Below are 20,602 nucleotides of genomic sequence, written 5' to 3'. Positions count from 1 at the left end.
CAGTGCAGGGGACACGGGTTCGATCCCTGGTCCGGGAGGATCCCGCATGCTGCGGAACAACTAGGCCCGTGCACCACAACTACTGAGCCTGTGCTCTAGAACCCATAAGCCACAACTACTGAGCCCACGGGCCGCAACCACTGAAGCCCGCACGCCTAGAGCCCACACACCTAGAGCCCATGCTCTGCAACGAGAGAAGCCACCGTGGTGAGAGGCCCGCGCACCGCAGCAGGGAGCGGCCCCTGCTCACCACAACTAGAGAAAGCCTGTGTGCAGCAACGAAGGCCCAATACAGCCAAAAACAAATAAATAAATTTATAAATTAAAATATTTATTTATTTGGCTGCACCAGGTCTTAGTTGCAGCACACAGATCTTCGTACCCTCGAATGGGATCTTTAGTTGTGGCACACAAGAATCTTTTAGTTGCGGCATGCAGGATCTAGTTCCCCGACCAGGGATCGAACCTGGGCCCCCTGCATTGGGAGCACGGAGTCTTAACCGCTGGTCCACTAGGGAAGTCCCTTATCTTCTTTTTTTAAAAACACACATTAGGAAAAAAAAAAAAAAAACCACATTGGAAAGACAACTAAATTCCACAATGCCAAATTTGAGAAATTTAATGTTATAACTAAGAAATTAAGCCAGAAAGTCAATTAAAAATCATAAAATATATTAAACCTATGTTTCATTGTATTTTCAATAGTTAACACCACACACCAGAATATGGTATTAGTTAATAATACATAGCTTGAATATTGACATCAAAGCTGAGTCAATCTTCGAAATATATTCTCAGTGGAGGACATCATGTGATTAGTCCAATAGCTCATCTCAATTACCAGTAAAATTAGTAAAACAATGGTAGTAGGTTAGTGGGTGGCAGGTCAGCAGTACCATCTTCTCATATAAAGGACAGCATTATAAAAATTTCTGAAAATTATAAATGAATGTAACCCATCTTTCTATTTATAACATCCATTATGTAAATATAAACATTAGAGTCTAAGTGACAGTGACAAATACAGAAACTCAATGTCTCTCATTAGACAAAGCTCATTTGTTCTCATAAAACCACAATCTATCTCTCTCTCTTTTTTAACTTACCTTTCTTCATCCAAAATAATAGAACCATCTTCTGCCACTTTTACTCGAGGAACCAGCAATGGCCCATCATCCATCTCCTCTTCTATTTCTTCATTATCTTCACCATCAGGAGTACTCTTACCTTCTTGCCTACCAAATGTAAAGGTAGGTTAATTCATACAGCTATGAGAAATATTCCCTGAACATTATGAACTTCTAAAACAAATTACTGCACTTTCAACCTTCTAGCTATTTCCCACTTTCCCTATAACCTAATTGAAAATACTATGTGTTGTTAAGGCCATGGTTATAAGATTTTCTCAAATTTTATCTAGTAGCATTTAATAGGAGTCTTTACTCTATTAAAGAGAAATAAATGCTCATCTTTTCTATCTCAATAGAGTAGAAGAGTAAACCGTCCAATAGTATGGAATTAACAAAAATAACCCTTACAGCATTAGTTTCCAGATCATGTTATTACCTCTTCAGAACAACCCTTGGGGGTTAGTTTTTCATGCCCATTTGAAACTTGGAGAAGATAAATTACTTTTGCTCTAGATTACACAACAGTAAGAACAGACCAAGAAGCCAAACAGTTTTCCAAATAATGACTCCAAATTCCATATACTTTCCATTCAATTACATTATCTCCTTAAGGTCTTATTGAAAGAAACATAACCTATAAATCTGTAAAAACATAACCTATTTCTGAAGCTTGTGAGTTCTGCTTTAAAACAATGTGGATTCTAAGAAAGGGTAATCATTACAGGGAATTTCCTGGCAGTCCAGTGGTTAGGACTTGGCGCTTTCACTGTCGTGGCCCGGGTTCAATCCCTGATTGGGGAACTAAGATCCGGCAAGCCACACGGTGTGGAAAAAAAAAAAAAAGAGTAATCATTACTTAATGATTGTTACTTGAAGCAACAACCAGAAAGTCCCAATGTTTCTGCTAATTTTCCACAATTCCCTACCTTGAATTACAAGTCTACAATAACTTCCTAGGAGGTCTCTTGGAGGGATTTCTTAGGAATAAACTAATATATGACAGTGAAGGCTTGAACACAAAAAGAGACTCTCTAACTGGCATCAAAACTATACCTACTGAAAAACCAAAAAACAAAAAACGAAACTATACCTACTGAAGGAAAGTGTATACAAAATGCTTAAAAAAAAGAAAAGGAAGGGGAAAGGAGAAAGGAAAGAAAAAGGAGGAAATAGAAAAAAACTATATGTTTGCTTGGATAGACATAGACTAGAATTAGAAAGATAAGTTAAAAATGTGGTAACATTTGTGGCCTCCAGGAAGACGGACTAGACGGCAGAAATACAAAGTTGGAAAACTTTTCTCAGTACACTTTTGTTCCTTTTGAATTTTGTACCATGTGAATATTATTATTCTGAAACAAAACCCTTTTTAATTCTAAACGCTTTAATTTAAAATCATAACTCTATTTATACATGTAATATACAAGGAGTGTGAGGCTTTCATGTTGACTTAAATCAAGCAGTAACTTTTATTCTTGTGATTCCATTTAAAAATTCCTATCACATGTAATTTAACTAAAACAGGAAGCATCATTTGTTTTTTTTGGTTTTTTTTTTTGTGGTACGCGGGCCTCTCACTGCTGTGGCCTCTCCCGTTGCGGAGCACAGGCTCCGGACGCGCAGGCTCAGCGGCCATGGCTCACGGGCCCAGCCGCTCCGCGGCATGTGGGATCCTCCCGGACTGGGACACGAACCCGCGTCCCCTTCATCGGCAGGCAGACCCTCAACCACTGCGCCACCAGGGAAGCCCTGATTTCATTTTTTTTTTAAATTTACCCATAACAGAATATATTCAAAACAGATGAGATGCTTACTCTCTTGTCTGGACTGGTGTCAATGATTTTTCAGTTTTCTTTTCTTGCTCCAGTGAAGAACTATTAAACACAAGTCAAAACATACCTTTTAATAAATAAGTAATTTATATTTTGTCAATTCTATCTGAGGAAGAAGCAAATAATTTTAACTTGCAATTTTTTATGATATACCATAACACTACCATTAATGATGGTGTGGTCCAACACTCCATTTTTCAGTCAAAAACTTTTGTCATCAATATAAATAATTTGTTAGGCCCTAAGTAGGGAATATTCTTCCCTCTAATTCCTCAGTGAAGGCATGAAACAACCTAAGTGGCTTGTTTCCAACTCCTAGATGTCAAACAACTCAAAACCTAGGTTTCTGGCTCTTCTCTTAACTAAGCCAAAGATGTACTGAGCCTGAAAAAGACTACACTGAAAATATGCCATTACTCCTACATCCACCTGCTACACCATCAACAACACAGTGAGGAGATTTATTATAAACTCCCTGCCTCCCCAGGCTAACTTTGACTAAAGAAGCTTTGTTCTTGGAGGATTTGTTAATCAAATGTTACTGTATTTAATGAGGAGGTAGGATATAAAAATAAGATCACCCCTTTAGATCACCTTATAGTATGTAAGAAATGTAAATGGCAAACTTGATTAGAGAAAAGTTGTTTAGTTGGTTTTACTGCATCTCGGTAATAAAACAAAAGAAAATTTTTTTTAATCTCAGAGGAAAAGGGCATCTTTACCATCCTAAGAAAACAGTTACTTGAAATAGCACTAATTTTTTTTGTTGTTTTTTTGGTTTTTTTGCCTGTATTGGGTCTTCATTGCTGTGTGCGGGCTTTTTCTAGTTGCAGCGAGTGGGGGCTACTCTTCATTGTGGTGCGCGGGCTTCTCACTGCAGTGGCTTCTCTTGTTGCGGAGCACGGGCTCTAGGCACATGGGCTTCTCTTGTTGTGGCTCACGGGCTCTGAGGCGCAGGCTCACGGGCTCTGGGGCGCAGGCTCATTTGTGGCACACGGGCTTAGCTGCTCCGCGGCATGTGGGATCTTCCTGGACCAGGGATCGAACCTGTGTCCCCTGCATTGGCAGGCGGATTCTTAACCACTGAGCCACAGGGAAGTTCGAAATAGCACTAATTTTTGTTATAAAATTCTTATCCAAAGGACATCATATGTGCTATAAATTTTGTCAACATGTTGTTGGAAAACATGAAACCGTACTTTAAAAGTGATACTTACTTAAATCACTATATACTCAAAGAAAGTAAAATAGAAATAAAGTTTACTTACGTCATTGGATTGTTATTTGGCAGGTAATATATGAAGTCTCTCATAGTCATTTTGGACCGATCTGGTGGCCTCTGACTTTCATTTACAGCATATTTGTTTTTCCATTGCTTCTAGATACACAAACACACAGAGATACACTTCTATAAATATAGAAGAATTTTAGGGGAATTCCCTGGCAGTCCAAAATAATAAAAATATTATTTTAAAAAATAAAAATATTTTTAAAATATTTTATTTTAAAAAATAAAAAAAATAAATTTTAAAAAATTTTAAAAAAGAAGAATTTTACATGTGTATATTTAAGTATACAGCCTACTGCTGTATTCATTGCAAATGCTTGAAGATTATTCCTATCACAATTATGCCTAATTTGAGGAAAAAATTTATAAACTTATATTAAAAAGTTGTAGCACATAAAGGAATTTTAAAACACTAAAGTGACTGGGACTTGGGACTTCCCTGGTGGTCCAGTCGTTAGGACTCCAGGCTTCCACTGCAGGGGGCCGGGGTTCGATCCCTGGTCAGGTAACTAAGATCCCGTGTGCCACGTGGCACAGCTAAAAAATAATAAATAAATAAATAAAGTGACTGGGACTGCATAAAAGCTCAATGTATAAAATCATGCTTACTGATGCTGACTAACTACAATAGTGTACTGAAAATTTATATATAGCTTTTATTTGCCCTGTAGTGAGTTGGAATTCTGTATATTTTATAAAAATCTTGAAGCAAATGTTTAATTTTTAATTCCCCCAAATAAATCTAATTAAGCAGATTCTAAAAAACAGAGAACATTTTTAGAGGCTTAGATTTTAGAAGATATGAATTCAAATCCCATATCCTCCACTGATGTTTGACACAAAGCAAACAACCTCTCTGAGCTTATTTCCTCCTTCTCCTGTGTAAACAGTGATAGCCACTTGGCACAGCTGAGATATTTAAACAAGATAACGAATATAAAGCACCAAGGGGGAATTCCCTGGCAGTCCAGTGCTTAGGACTCCATGCTTTACTGCCAAGAAACTAAGATCCTGCAAGCTGTGCCGCACGGCCAAAAAAAAAAAAGCACCAAGATAAGTGCCTTCCTCTTAGTTAAAAAAAGGAGGGCATTCTATAAATTAATAATAAGAGCTGACATTTGTCGGGCTCTTACTATTTGCTAGACACTAGTCTAAATTTGTCAATTTAGAAAACATCACCAATTCATTTTGCTCAACTACACTTGTCTTAATTCAAATGAATATAACTTGCGTCAATTGGACATCTTCAGGAAAAATCTCACTGAAGGTTTAGTTTATAAATACATCTGTAGGCGTATCTGTATATGTGTGTGCACACATGTAAAACTTCTATTTGTGGCCTCCGCCAAAAACAATGAAAGATATAGATGAAAAAAATATACAAAAATTAATATCGTGGAAAAAATAGCTTATTAACTCTATAGTGCTTCTCAATCGTTCTGTTAACAAAAGGGGATATTCTGGGACTTCCCTGGCAGTCCAGTGGTTAAGACTCTGCGCTTCCATTGCAGGGGGCACGGGTCCAATCCCTGACTGGGAAAGATCCAGCAGCCAAAAAACAAACAAACAAACAAAAGGGGATATTCTATTAACATGAGGGATGTTACTTGGTTTTGTTTCCCTCATCAAAATGCTACAGATGCTTGTTCTTCCTCCAAATGATGCCTAACATAAAAACAGGAATCTAGCAGGCAACAGTCAAAATTCTGATTTTTTCTACCATACCTTCTCTTTCCTCAATTCTTCTTTTAACATTTCTCTCAGTTTCTGGGCTTTATATATTCGGTATCTGTCTGAGCATGGCTGTTTCTCTTTTGTTGGAACAGGGTTTGGCTGTGGAGCTTCTTGATTAACTGTAGATAAAGGATGAGGTTCTGAAGGAACACTGATACTAGGTTTAACCAGACTAAAAGTACTTGATACTCGCTTTCTTCTCTGTGAAACAGTAGAGGAAGATTTACTGGATTCTTCAACATCCTTCCCACCATCAGTCTTTTCATCACTGTTGAAATTTTAAAAGAAAAAAATAAGGGCACCATGGATCTTCTTTTAAATATTTGAGCCTTAACAACTAGTCTGACAAAAATCCAAAAGAGCAAAATCTCATTATTAATAATCAATGACTTCAACAGAGGTTGCAATAAAATTTTTGTTCAGTACATCTTTTTAACAGATATGGAATTCTAATGAAGACTGATGATCCTTTTCAAACTTCAAATCCCTAAGAACATTATAGCACATAATTTTATGCTCATGCTAGGTACCTCAAAAAACAAACAAAAAAAACCTAAGTTACAAAACAAAGCTTAATTTGCCTAATTTGAATTATTCGATAACTGAGAGATTTTTTTCTTTTGATAGTTCTAAAAAAATTTTTTTAATTGAAGTATATAGTTGATTTACAATATTATATTAGTTTCTGGTGCACAGCATAGTGATTCAGTATTTTTACAGACTGTACACCATTAAATGAGAGTTGTTTTTTAAAATTAAGTTTATAATCCACATTGACACTTCCTAAAGTGATCTAAATTTTTGGCATTTTACTTTAATTATCAACTTGAGATCAGTTAAACCAAACAAAATATCAAACCTCTGAAATATTTGTATTGCAGTATTTGAAGACATTCATTTAGCTACATTAATCAAACCAAATTCTGTTTGAGGCAAAAATAATTTATCTTTTGTCAGGTATAACTCTACTTATTCAGCTATCAAAATAAACTCTTCACTCAAAAAAAGTACTCAGTCACTTCAAATTACATATCCAAATTCAGATTGGATATAAATATTTCAGGAATGGCCTGAAAGCAAATTAAGAGGGTGTAAGTCAAGACTTAAAAGCAGTCTACTTTTTTCATATGTTATGATTAGTTTTATATAAAAGTGAAAAAATGCCTAAACTATAGAATAACTTTTCCAAAAAGTATCCAATTTAAATTCTTATCTCAGCCCTTATAATGTGATACATGTGCCATTTGCATTTCACCCAATCAACATGAATGCATAAGGACAGAACATATACCCTATGGATTTTTACAATTAGCAAAGACCCACCAAAAAAAAAAGGAAACACATGATAAAAAACCAAGTATAGTCCCTAAATGTCAAGTCTAAGAAAGCAATATCCTTGAGCTTAAATGTCTCAAGACTACAGAATAAGTAATTTACTAAATTATCAATAATCATACATTCACATGAAGTTAACAGGATCTCTGTGAACTTTATTAATTTAACAGTAACTGGTATTTCTATTCCACCGTTGGGAGAAATTCTGAAACAAATTCATGTAAGAAACTTGGAAATTACTAAGCATAATTAAGCTATCAAAATAATACTCTATACTAAGCACCAGCTGAGGTCAACAGAAGCCAAGCCAAAAGAGAAAAGAATAAAATTGTCACCTTCCTGTCACAGTATAAATTTATACCATCTCACTGTTATTTAATAGGGTTGATTTTCATTGGTTTCCTCACATTTATAGTATAAAAACAGAGGCCATTATTAGCTCAACATGTCTTAACTTTAACTACTTTGCTCCATCACCTTTAAACACCTAAAGGTAGGCAACTATTCTGTCATGTCCCGTGCAAGACAGTTTATATCAGTTATTTCTAATCTCCACAATAAAGAGTTACATTATCCCCATTTTGCAGATGAGTACATTCTGCCTGGGCAAAGTCCATAAACTGTTAAGTAGAAGAATCCTGAATCTAAATGTGGTACATGACACATGCTTTTCTGTTCAGAAAACATGGTCACCATAGTTAAAGGGGCACACCCTCAAATCAAAACAAGTAACCAGTTCCTTTCCATTGACATAAATCAGCAGAATCAAAGTAACACTGCTCTTCTTTTAAAAAAAAATGTTTTCAAGATTTAAAAAAAACAACAACTTACTCCCGTAAAGTACTCCAAAAGAATGAAAACTGCGGTAATCTAAATGCTCTAATGAATAGTACCACGTGTGGATTTTCTTGAAGACTGCTAGACCTGGATTCCTCCCACCACCACTTGAAGACATGGTCGCCTCCCCGAGAATCTACACGCTGTAACAAAATCCACACTTGCCTCACCGTGGTTAGAGGGACCAACTACAGCTGGCAGTGTGTTCCTCGGCCTCAACTGTCAGGCTTAGTACAAGCGAGGGGGTACTTCTACGGTAAAGTTTCTTTGCTCAGCTTCCAGGTGACACGCCCGGAGAGGCGGGGCAGATGAAAATGCTCCCCTCTGCAAGTACTTACCTGCTCTTGGGAGTCTTTTCTCGGAGCTCCTTTTCCCCACAATCCACCGGGGGCACATCTGTGGATTCCGCTGGCTTTGGGACAGAGGCCGCTGCAGGCTCCGGCGGCCTGGGAGCCTCTCGTTCACGCTGTGGATTGGGGGCGGTGGAGCCCCTGGCGCCTGCTCCAGGCCTGACATTGGGCTTCACGCTAAGGCGTGCCCTGCGGAACATGGCGGAGCCAGGGGGCCCGGGGAGGCGACCCCACGGCCGCTCTCAACCCCGAGCCCCGACCGCTGCCTGGAGAGGGCTTTAGGAACTACGCCCTTCCCACAAAGCCACACCAACAGCCCAGCGGGCAGCTACCGCAGTTTTACTCCCCCGCCGCCGCCTCCGATCTCCCTCCGCCGCCTCTTCTTCATGACCCTGCTACACTAATAGCTAAGTTTCCCCCGGTACCTCGTTCCCCCGCCCTCAGAGGGCGCCGGAACTGATTACGTCATCATCCAGCGCCGCGGAATGACGCACAGCACCGGAGCCATGGTAACCGTCAAGTTATGGAGCCTGGGTTACCGGTGAACCGGAAATTGAGACGCCAGACGGTGTACTCTTCCTTCTCCAGGGCTCCTTAGGATTTGTTCAAAAGAGCAGAAGGAGGTAGGCAGTCCTTCAGTCCAAACTTTTACAGGAACTATTAAAATCCCTGGCCGTAGGACTTCCCTGGCTGTCCAGTGGTTAAGACTCCGCGCGTCCACTGGGGGTGGTGCGAATTCCATCCCTGGTTGGGAACTAAGATCCCTCAAGCTGCGCGGCGGGGGGGCGGGGGGTGAGAATGCAGGCAAAAACAAAAACAAATTGCTGGCTTTTCTTTTTTTTTAAGAGGGTCCGGTAGAACGCTGCCTGTTCATCAGCACATCCCTAAGGCTTAAAAATTGTAAAATGAGGGGCTTCCCTGGTGGCGCAGTGGTTAAGAATCTGCCTGCCAATGCAAGGGACACGGGTTCGAGCCCTGAGCCCTGGCGGGGGAAGATCCCTGTGCGCCACAACTACTGAGCCTGAGCTCTAGAGCCCGAGAGCCACAACTACTGAGCCCATGTGCCACAACTACTGAAGCCCGCGCACCTAGAGCCCGTGCTCCGCAACAAGAGAAGCCCTCACACCACAACGAAGAGTAGACCCCGCTCACCGCCAACTAGAGAAAGCCCAAGCACAGCAACGAAGACCCAACACAGCCATGAATAAATAAATATATATTTTAAAAAATTCTAAAATGAGTAGAACATAGATTAGAAATTAAAGTGTGAAGAAAGTGATAATAGATAACTCCTAGGAAGGGAACTGAGTTCCTGGGAAACACATCGTGAGAAAAAAGAACATTCACTGTATATCCTTGTTTACTTTTTAATGTGAATGTAATACCTGTTCAAAAATTATTATAGTTAATGGGAATTCCCTGGCGGTCCAGTGGCTAGGACTCCGCGCTTTCAGTGCTGAGGGTATGGGTTCCATCCCTGATCAGGAAACAGGTCCCGCAAGCCCTGCGGCACAGCCAAAAGTTTAAAAAGAAGAAAAAAAGGAAAAAAATATGGTTAAAACTTTGTAAATTTTTAAAAAAATATGTTATTAGGCTCATTTTGGGAGAAACATGGAACTTTTTAAATATATATATATATTTCTAATTTATTTTGCTGCACTGGGTCTTAGTTGCTGCACTCGGGATCGTCATTGTGGTATGCGGGATCTTAACTGGTGGCATGCATGCAGCATCTAGTTCCCTGACCAGGGATCGAACCCCGGGCCCCCTGCAGTGGGAGCTCAGAGTCTTACCCACTGGACCACCAGGCTAGTCCCAAAACTTTGTAAATTAACGTGAGCATTCTTAATCTGCTTCAGGAGAGAGCAACTGAGCAATAAGCAAGACATTCTGTGTGGGAAAGGAAAATTCAACAAATGAACAAGATAATTTAAGAATTATTAAATGCCATGAAAGAAATTTATAGGGTGATATGACAGAGGTTAATGGGAGGCTGGTTTACTTTATGTAGGGTGGTTAGGGAAGTCCTCTATGATGAGAGGAAAAATGTCCAGAGATGAGGCTGACTCTAGAGATTATGGGCCAGTGTTTGAACCAGTAGTACAATTCCCCTGATGCATAGAAAACAAAGGCCTGACTTCCTTCTTGGAAGGAGAAGAAAATTCTACAAGAACATCCTGCTACATTAATGACAAAATGTCAAAGGAATAAAATCCCGAACTGATTGAAGAGATTGCTGGGTCCAGAAGGAGAAAGAAGAGAGACAAGTGTTTTTAAGAGTAGGAAAGCAAGGCTGAAAGTACAGAGAGAAAAGATTCTTTCAAGACTGGGAAGGAAATGGAGGTCTGTGGGCTCCCTCCAGTACTCTGGAGAGGGAATAGGACCTCAAACACACCTAAGGAAGCTCAAGGACCTGAGAAAAATAACCCCTGCTGCAGATATCTCAGGAATCTTGCTGCTACTGCCAGAACCGTACAGCTTTGAACAACATATTCCAGTATAGACTGAAGACATAAGGCCTTTCCCCAAACGCTCTGTTTCGCCTAAGAGTCTATGGTATTCCCACATTTCTGCAGGTAAAGAAGTAAATAATGACTAGGATTTAATTTCCTATTTGTAAAGGGATGGGAACAGAGTCAGATTCAATTTTACTATTTAACATAAAATCATAAGCTATTTGTTACACATCCCAAGTTTGTACAGTGTTTTTTTCGAATTTTTGAATTTTATTTTATTTACTTTTTTATAGCAGGTTCTTATTAGTCATCAATTTTATACACATCAGTGTATACATGTCAATCCCAATCGCCCAATTCATCATTTTAAAATAATTCTGAGACTCGCGTTTTGATCGTGGCTCAGCTCACGGCTAGCTGTGTGACCTTGGGCGGTCACATAATTCCTCCTAGTTTGTACAGTCTTAACGGCATCATAGTAATTTTAAAAGTCTCTAGTTTTCTCTGGCAGACACACCCAACATTTCTTGTATACATGGGATACATCATGTGTATCCCTACAACTCAAAAACTGTATTTTCAGTTGCAAAGAAAAAGCTCGGTTAGACTCTTAAGACCACATACAGAAACAACTCTACTTAAGTTCAATCCCAAACTCCTTCCCTCCCTTCCTCTTTAGATGGTCTCTTTATCTCTATAAAGAGCCTGGCCTCAAAGTCAATCTTTTCCCCTGCTCAAGTTACTGCAGAAGAGGTCCCTAAGTGGAGACACCTGGCCTGTAAGCAGTATTGAGGAGGAGGGGTGGGACATAGGGAGAGTGATAAGCATGAAAGGCTCTCTGAGGTTGAAAGAATGATGACAAGTATAGCTAATATGTTGAGTGCTATCCTGTGCTGGGCACTTACTACTTCACATATATTAATTTGATTAATGAAGGAGGTACAGTTACCTCCCCATTTTACTAGTAAGGAAGCTTTAATGCAACGAAATGACATTCCCAAGTTCACACAACTACTCATTGGGAGAGCTGGGCTTTCAACCCAGACATTCCATCTCCAACACCCTCAGGTAATTTTTATGAGATGAAATAAAAATTGTTGAAGCTTGGTCTTATATACTTGGAGGTCCATTATAGTATTTTCTATACTTTTGTATATGTTTGAAATCTTCCAAATTAAAAACTTAAAAAAAAAAGGGTGATTTCAGGGTGTCCAGACTAACTCTACACATTTCTCAGTTTGTAATAATTAACAGAATAGATGAAGAAAATAAGTATCAAGCATCTTTACACGTCTGTTTCTAGCAATGGCAGATGCTCCATAGCTTTTACATAGGTTTAAGGTTATTCTGGGCTATTCTGAATTCGTGGTATGACTGCATTCCCTAGCATTCTCTCCCCATCACACAACCCAGGCACAGAGCCACAGAACTCCTAAAGTACTGTCGACCGTGACAAGCGCACTGGGATCAAACGGGAAATGAACAGACTAGAGTCCGTTTTAAATTTGAATCTTATTTCTACCCGTCCCTACCTATTAGGTCAGCGCTTCTGGTCTCAGAGTCTCAGTCGCCTGTTTCGTAAAATGAGAACAATGAAGTCTACCTTGCAGGCTTGGTGCGTGAATAAAGAAGGAAAATATGGGGCTCCCCTGGTGGCGCAGTGGTTGAGAGTCCGCCTGCCGATGCAGGGGACACGGGTTCGTGCCCCGGTCGGGGAAGATCCCACATGCCGCGGAGCGGCTGGGCCCGTGAGCCATGGCCAATGAGCCTGCGCGTCCGGAGCCTGTGCTCCGCAACGGGAGAGGCCACAACAGTGAAAGGCCCACGTAACGCAAAAAAAAAAAAAAAAAGGAAACTATGAAGGGCCAACACTGGCTTTCAAAGAGTTAACCCTCAATCTGTTCTGTCCCCGCCTCTGCAACGGGATGTAAAAAAGCTAACTTTCCTTTTCTAAAAGTTAGATATTGTAGCGTTTAACGTCGTTATAAAAAAAATAGGGGCTGGCTAAGTCCCAGTGACCGGTATACACAGGGAAAATCCACACACGTCTATGCCTCGCTCAGACACAGGGCCCGCTTTCTCGACTCTAGCAAACTTAAACGGCCGAAACGCCCCGGGGACGGATGACTAACCCCAGAGCTGCGGCTCCTGGGCCCTAGTCGGGCACCGCCCCGCCCCCCCCCACCGGCCACGCACGCGCAGTCACTCGCCGGCCACGGCGACTGCTGTTGTCTGGCTTCGTTGGGCTGGGCCGTCCACCGAGCACAGGCGTGTCCCTGCTGAGAGCCCGCGCGGGCTTAGGCTTCCAGATCGACGGGTGGGGACGGCCGCTGAGCGTGCGAACAAGTCTTTGCTTTTCCGAGTCGCTCTTTTCCAGGCTCGGTCCGGTAGTCAACATGGCCCGTGAGTATGCGGACGGGTAGGGGAAGCGGCGGGGAGCGTCCGGCGAGGAAGTCGAGCTCCAAGGCGCGGCGGGCGGGCAGACTGGGGCCAGCTGGTGAAACCCCTTACGTCCGGCGCGGTGGTGACCCGGTTTTTAGTCAGCAGAGGGAGAGGGACGGTTGGCTCCGGTCCGGCCTGAAAGGTCGGGCAGGTGCCTGCCCCTCGGGTGCGAGTTTACACGGAAAGGAACACCTCCCCGGTGGTGAGGTGTGTGGAGCCCCGGGAGGGATCCTGGTCTGGAGGGGGTTTATAGCTGGTACTTAATTAAGGTCGTGAGGCCTAACGAGGACAGGGAACTCTAAGTCTCCTCTCTAGTTCTTTTGTTTGGCCCTCGAAAGTAATGTTTTACAAGCATCTGTAATGCTCGCTTAACAGTTGAATTATGATGGGCCAACGTGTGTGTGCGAGGTGTAATCTGTGGTGTATCTTTCTCTCTTCACCCACACCTCTCAAAAGCCAGAACTTATTTTGGAATACTGGCCCATAGAGACAGACGATTGGAACGCCTCCTTTAAGAGATCTGGTGTTTATAGCCAGAGAACACCTTAACTGGTATCATAATACTGTTAGGAACTTTAGTGTTTACGTTTAAGCTTCCTCCTTGTCGTCAGATCCCTGGAACACCATTCAGTGCAGTACTCTGCTGGCTTATCTCTTAAAAAACAAACTTCAGATGCATTTAAATAAGACCCTTAGAATGGAATTATTAATTTTGGAGATGGAAAAATAACATCACTATTTCTCTTTGTAGGTGGAAATCAACGAGAACTTGCCCGCCAGAAAAACATGAAGAAATCCCAGGAAATTAGTAAGGGAAAAAGAAAAGAGGATACCTTGACTGCCTCTCAGAGGAAACAGAGGTGAGTTATGCTAAAGGAATTCTCAAGTCACAGAAGTTTTCATTTTGGAGAATGGAAAGCAGTTTTAAAATCCTTAGTAGAACTAGGCCTGCAAGGAAGGGGTAACAGCTGCATATCTGTTGTGTGCCAGGCATACTAAAATTATAAGCGATAGTCATTATCCCAACCCATGGATGAAGAATTTAAAGCTCTCAAGCTATAATTTGTCTTGCAGAGAATCTCATGCAACTCCACCACAACCATAAGAATTTCATTTAGCTTCCATGTGCAAGGCATTGTTAGGTGCTGAGGGTAAACATTTTGCAAGCAGACATCCTACTCATACTACTCTGGGTGGCAGGTCACCAATTATATTGATAACTTCTGAAAGAGACACAAAGTATATGTAGTTATACTGACTTCTGAAGATCCATTGGATTGGCGAGAATGCAGGTGCACTGCCTTGACATACAAGTGACAATACAAAACTGCTACAGAAATATCAATACTTTGAGACTACAGCTTAAGTATTTTTTAAAAAAAGCATTCATGTTTCTAAAAAAAGTTAGCCAAATTTCATTTTATTCTAAAATCAAATTTTGTTGTTCATGTGAAACTCGGAGGCCAGGTGAAGAATTGACTACACAGGCTCCATCGTGGCTTCTCTGTGGTCCTCAAGGCTGGCTGCACATTAGAACCACCTGGGAAAACTTGATGTCTGCTCAAGCCTGTGCCTTACACCCAGCCCTGAATTAATTGGTGTGGGGCTGGACATTAAAAGGTGCTCTAGGTAAATTTTATTATACTTAAGTTAAACCTGACTTTAAAAGCTCCCCAGGTGATTCTGATATGCAGTCAGAATTTAATGAAGTTGAAGCCCTTAATTACCACTTCACACTTTCTATTGACATTTATTGTTAAAGTGATAAGCTTTGCTTTAAATTTGTTTACTTACATTGGAGTAGAAGTGAACCAATCAGTGGAATGGTACAGATCAGTAACCCTGAAATAATATTTTTATTGAGAAACTTAGTGTAGTTTGGCTCAGTGATAGTCACTGCTTAATGACTACCCACCGCTTACAAAGCTCTGTGCTAGATGCTCTATACTTATTACCTCTATTCATCATAATTGTGAAAAGTGCTATTAGCCCCAATACATGCAATGAGAGACTGGGGCTCTGAACTTCAATAACATTACTAAGATCACACAGCAAGCACAGCAGAGTTTGGTTACAAACAGAAAAATAACTATTACTGTTTTTATTCAGGACACCTCATTTTTTTTGTAGCTGTCTTGTTTTTCCTTCCTTCTCATTCCTTGTTTTTGCTATTGGCCTCTCAGAAATGTCTTACTAACATGGACAGAGCTACTCATCCTGAATTAAAATCTAATACTAAATATATGCAATAATAACATAGGAAAGAGCCTGGTCTTTGAAATTGGACAGACCTTAGTTTTTTGTGTGATTTGGGGCAAATTATTTAGCTCTAAGCCTTTAACTTTTTTTTTAAATCTGAAACGTAGGGACAATAACTCAAAGTTGTCGTGGGACTTAATCCAGAGCCAGCAAAGTGCCTGGCACATAGTAGGTGTTGAATACATAGCCATTTAATATATTTTTTAATATGGGCTCATGGACCATCCAGCCCAGGTAATCTGGTTTTAGTTCACAGTATGTGAAGGTTCAGCCAGAGACACAAAGGGTTAAGAAAATGCCCTGAATATCCTGCTTTTTGGCTTGTAAGAAACTGAATAGATTCATAACACCTATGTTCTAACCCTAGGTACCACTTAGGATATCTAGAAGATTTCTGAAATGCCCCTTCATTCATGAAAAAATTTATAGTGAATTAACTTTGTTGACAACCAAGATTAATTGCCATTATTTCTACATATAGCTGCCTCATGTCAGATGGTGTGCTTGTGTGTGTGTGTGTGTGTGTGTGTGTGTGTGTGTGTGTGTGTTCCTCAGAACAACCCGATATGTATTACTCTAATTTTGAAAAGACTTGGAGGTCATTTATCCAAGGTCATGACAACAGTACAGATTGTATTCAAAATAAGATCTGACTTCAAAGCCTTTCCATTCTTCACCTTCTATCTTCACCATTCTATCTCCATCCATGAAAATGGAAAGACATGAAAGTTTATATCTTCTTTTAAATTGTTTTCTAATATACTGAATGGATTATTGTAGAAAACAAATGAGAACATAAAATCAGTTTTCCTGTAACAACTTACAGCCTTTTCCCCCCATATAGGGACTCTGAGATCATGCAACAAAAGCAGAAGGCAGCCAATGAGAAGAAGTCTATGCAGACAAGAGAAAAATGATGACTATTTGGAAAACCTGGGTGCTGCTGCTAACTAAGTGTATCATAAGCTCTATGATGAAGATTTTGTAGAGTGAACAGCCAGTACATATGTTATATCCTTGTAAAACTATTTTAAACTTTACCTTTCAGCCTGACTTATTGTGATGTTTCAGAACCATTCTTCAAAGAATAAAACACTAACCGTGCATGTGACATATTGGTGAACATTGTTTTTTATCACCAGTGAGCATTTATACAATTTATTAGAGAGGTAATATCAGGTAACAGGATATTGTATATAAATCTAGAATTTTTGTCATAAACTTTGTTAAAGTATATCTTTAAAGTCAACTTTATTGTATAATAGAATTTAAGATACATTTATCTAATTTTGCTTTGTAATCAACTAGTTTGCTTGAAAAATTTACAAAAAATAGTAAAACCCACCTGGAATAGCAACTAAATGAACATAAACTAAATGAGGTCTCAGTAAGAGTTCTACTTACAGCTTTAAAATTTTCTGGAATAAGTGCCTTTTTTTAAAAAAGAATTTCTTTTTTATTTTTAAAGAAATTTATTTTATTTTTGGCTGTGTTGGTTCTTCATTGCTGCATGTGGGCTTTCTCTAGTTGCGGCAAATGGGGGCTCCTCTTTGTTGTGGTGCGCCGGCTTTTCATTGCAGTGGCTTCTCTTGTTGCAGAGCATGGGCTCTATGCATGCGGGTTCAGTAGTTGTGGCATGTGGGCTCAGTAGTTATGGCTCGCGGGCCCTAGAGCACAGGCTCAGTAGTTGTAGCACATGGGCTTAGTTGCTCCGCAGCATGTGGGATCTTCCCAGAACAGGGCTCGAATCCATGTCCCCTGAGTTGGCAGGTGGATTCTTAACCACTGCACCACTAGGGGAGCCCCTGCCTTTTTTTTTCTTAATAGAGTTTATTTTATAGAGCAAAATTAGGGTCACAAAAAAATTTAGATTTCTCATCTACCCCCTGGCCCTACTCATACATAGCCTCCCCATGATGAACATCCCTTACCAGAGTAGTACCCTTGCTGTAACTGATGAACCTACATTGACACATCATTATCACCCAAAGTACATAGTTTACATTAGGATTCACTCTTTGCCTTCTAAGAGTGCCTTTTTTGTGTGTGTGTGGATATGTTAATGTTTTTTGTTTTTAGTTGAAGTATAATTGACTTAGAATATTAGTTTCGGGCTTCCCTGGTGGCGCAGTGGTTGAGAGTCCCCCTGCTGGTGCGGGGGACACGGGTTCATGCCCTGGTCCAGGAGGATCCCACATGCCGCGGAGCGGCTAGGCCCGTGGGCCATGGCCGCTGAGCCTGCGCGTCCGGAGCCTGTGCTCAGCGACGGGAGAGGCCATGGCAGTGAGAGGCCCGTGTACCACAAAAAAAAAAAAAAAGAATATTAGTTTCAGGTGTGCAACATAGTGATTCAATGTTTTTATACATTACAAAGTGATCACCACAATGTCTAGTCACCATCACCACAAAAAGTTACTATAGTATTATTGACTATATTCCCTATGCTGTACATTATATCCCCGTGACTTTTTTATTTTATAGCTAAGTTTGTATCTCTTAATCTTTTTCCCTTATTTTGTGCATTTTCCCACCTTCCTCCACTCTGGTGACACCAGTTTGTTCTCTGTACCTGTGAGTGAATTTCTGTTTTGTTTATGTTTGTTCATTTGTTTTGTTTTTTAGATTCCACATGTAAGTGAAACCATATGGTATTTGTCTTTCTCCGTCTGGCTTATTTCACTTAGCATAATACTCTCTGTGTCCATTCATGTTGTCACAAATGGTAAGATTTCATTCTTTTTTATTGCTGAGTAATATTCCATTGTATATGTGTACATATACACCACAGCTCCTTTATCCATTCATCTCTCAAGGGACAGTTAGGTTGCTTCCATATCTTGGTCGTTGTAAGTGCTGCAATGAACATAGGGATAGATAAATCTTTTCAAATTAGTGTGTTTGTTTTCTTCAGATACGTTTAATTTTTTGAGGAACCTCCATACTGTTTTGCATTGTGACTATACCAATTTACATTCCCACCAACAGTACACAAGAGTTCCCTTTTCTCCACATCCTCACCAACGCTCATTATTTCTTTTTGATAAAAGTCATTCTGACAAGTGTGAGATGATATCTCATTGTGGTTTTGATTTTCATTTTCCTGATGATTAGTGGTGGTAGGCTTCTTTTCATGGACTGGTTGGCCATCTGTATGTCTTTGGAAAAATATCTATTCAGATCCTCTGACCATTTTTTAATCAGATTGTTTCTTTTTTTTTATATTGAGTTGTGTAAGTTCTCTCTGTATTTTTTATATTAACCCCTTATTGGACATATCATTTGCAAATATCTTCTCCCATTCAGCCTTTCAGGATGTTGCCTTTTGATTTTGTTGATGGTTTCCTTTGCCATGCAAAAGCTTTTTAGTTTGGTGTAGTCCCATTTGTTTATTTTTGTTTTTTGGGGGTTTTTTTGGCTGTGCTATGTGGCTTGTGGGATCTTAGTTCCCCGACCAGGGATTGAACCTACACAGAAAGCACAGAGTCCTAATCACTGGACCGCCAGGGAATTCCCTGTTTATTTTTGCTTTTGTTGCCCTTGTCTGAGGAGACGGATCCAAAAAAGTACTGCTAATTCTGATGTGAAATATCATACATAGTGCCTATATTTTCTTCTAAGAGATTTGTGGTTTCATGTCTTACATTTAAGTCTTTAATCTGTTTTGAGTTTATTTTCATACATGGAGTAAAAAAGTTGTCTAGTTTCATTCTTTTACATATAACTCTACAGTTTTGCCACCACGACTTATTGAAGAGTCTGTCTTTCCCCTATTTTGTATTCTTGCCACCTTTGTTGTACATTAATTGTGCATTTAAGTGTGGGTTCATTTCTGGGCTGTGTATTCTGTTCAGTTGATCTATATGTCTGTTTTTGTGCCAGTACCATACTGTTTTGATGACTGGAACTTAGTACTATAGTTTGAAATCAGGGACCATGATACCTTCAACCTTTCTTTCTCAAGATTGCTTTGGCTATTTGAGGTTAAGATTTGTTCTTTTTCTGTGAAAAATGCAATGGGTGTTTTGATAAGGATTGCACTAAATCTGTAGATTGCTTTCGGTGTTATGGACATTTTGACAATAATAATTCTTCCAATCCATGAACACAGAATAGCTTTCTATTTATTTGAGTTGCCTGCAATTTTATTCATCAGTGTTTTACAGTTTTCAGAGCACAGGTCTTTCACCTCCTTGAGCAAATTAATTCCTAGGTATTTTATTCTTTGTGATGCAATTCCAAATGAATTATTTTCTTAATTTCTCTGTCTGCTAATTCATTATTAAGGTATAAAAATGCAACAGGTTTCTGTATATTCATTCTGTATCCTGAAACTATACTAAATTTTTTTTAGTTCTAATAGTCTTTTTGCTGGTATCTTTAAGGTTTTCTATATATAGTATAATGCCGTCTGCAAATAGCGACAGTTTTATTTCTTCCTGTCCAGTTTGGTTGACTTTTTGTTTGTTTTTTGTCTGTGCTGCACAGCATGTGGGATCCTAGTTCCCCAACCAGGGATCAAACCCACACCCCCTGCAGTGGAAGCACAGAGTGTTAACCATTGGACCACCAGGGAGGTCCTTGGATGACTTTTATTTATTTTCTTGTCTGATTGCTCTGACTGGGATGTCTAACTATGTTGAATAACAGTGGCAAGAGTGTCCTTGTCTTGTTCTCAATTTTAGAGGAAAAGCTTTCAGCTTTCCAGTATTGTGTATGAAGTTAGCTATGAGTTTGTCATATATGGCCTTAATTATGTTGAGGTATGTTCCCTCTGTAACCACTTTGTTGCGAGCTTTTATCATAAATGGATGTTGAATTTTTCTTAACAGCTTTTTCTGCAGCTACTTATATGATTTTTATTCTTCAATTTGTTAATATGATATATGACATTGATGGATTTGTAGATATTGAACCACCCTTGCATCCCTGGGGTAAATAC

General features: G+C 39.8%; 2 protein-coding genes across 2 annotated transcripts in view; one reads left to right on the top strand and one right to left on the bottom strand.

Moving 5' to 3' along the window:
• The window catches only part of BDP1 (B double prime 1, subunit of RNA polymerase III transcription initiation factor IIIB), an 87,983-nt gene extending 79,050 nt beyond the window's left edge, over nucleotides 1-8,933 (bottom strand). Inside the window, exons 1-5 of the mRNA XM_060146313.1 lie at nucleotides 8,495-8,933; nucleotides 5,976-6,252; nucleotides 4,231-4,340; nucleotides 2,945-3,004; nucleotides 1,107-1,235 (exon numbers count right to left, since the gene is read on the bottom strand). Of these exons, the coding sequence (XP_060002296.1) occupies nucleotides 1,107-1,235; nucleotides 2,945-3,004; nucleotides 4,231-4,340; nucleotides 5,976-6,252; nucleotides 8,495-8,706 (788 nt within the window). The 5' untranslated portion in view covers nucleotides 8,707-8,933. The remainder of the gene's footprint in view (nucleotides 1-1,106; nucleotides 1,236-2,944; nucleotides 3,005-4,230; nucleotides 4,341-5,975; nucleotides 6,253-8,494) is intronic.
• A 4,227-nt stretch (nucleotides 8,934-13,160) lies between these two features.
• LOC132518102 (small EDRK-rich factor 1) lies at nucleotides 13,161-16,774 on the top strand. The gene is made up of 3 exons (XM_060146114.1): nucleotides 13,161-13,365; nucleotides 14,156-14,264; nucleotides 16,508-16,774. The coding sequence occupies exons 1-3, from the start codon at nucleotides 13,359-13,361 to the stop codon at nucleotides 16,578-16,580; spliced, it is 189 nt and encodes a 62-aa protein (XP_060002097.1). The 5' UTR covers nucleotides 13,161-13,358; the 3' UTR covers nucleotides 16,581-16,774.
• Nucleotides 16,775-20,602: the final 3,828 nt, after the last annotated feature.

This window comes from Lagenorhynchus albirostris, chromosome 3 (assembly GCF_949774975.1).
Source record: "Lagenorhynchus albirostris chromosome 3, mLagAlb1.1, whole genome shotgun sequence".
NCBI lineage: Eukaryota > Metazoa > Chordata > Mammalia > Artiodactyla > Delphinidae > Lagenorhynchus > Lagenorhynchus albirostris.
Note: the sequence above shows the minus strand (reverse complement) of the source record. Positions and strands in the feature narration are given on the sequence as shown.

Coding starts and splice junctions, on each gene's coding strand:
- LOC132518102 (XM_060146114.1), top strand. Junction 14,265..16,507: donor GCCTCTCAGAGGAAACAGAG/GTGAGTTATGCT, acceptor CCCCCCATATAG/GGACTCTGAGATCATGCAAC.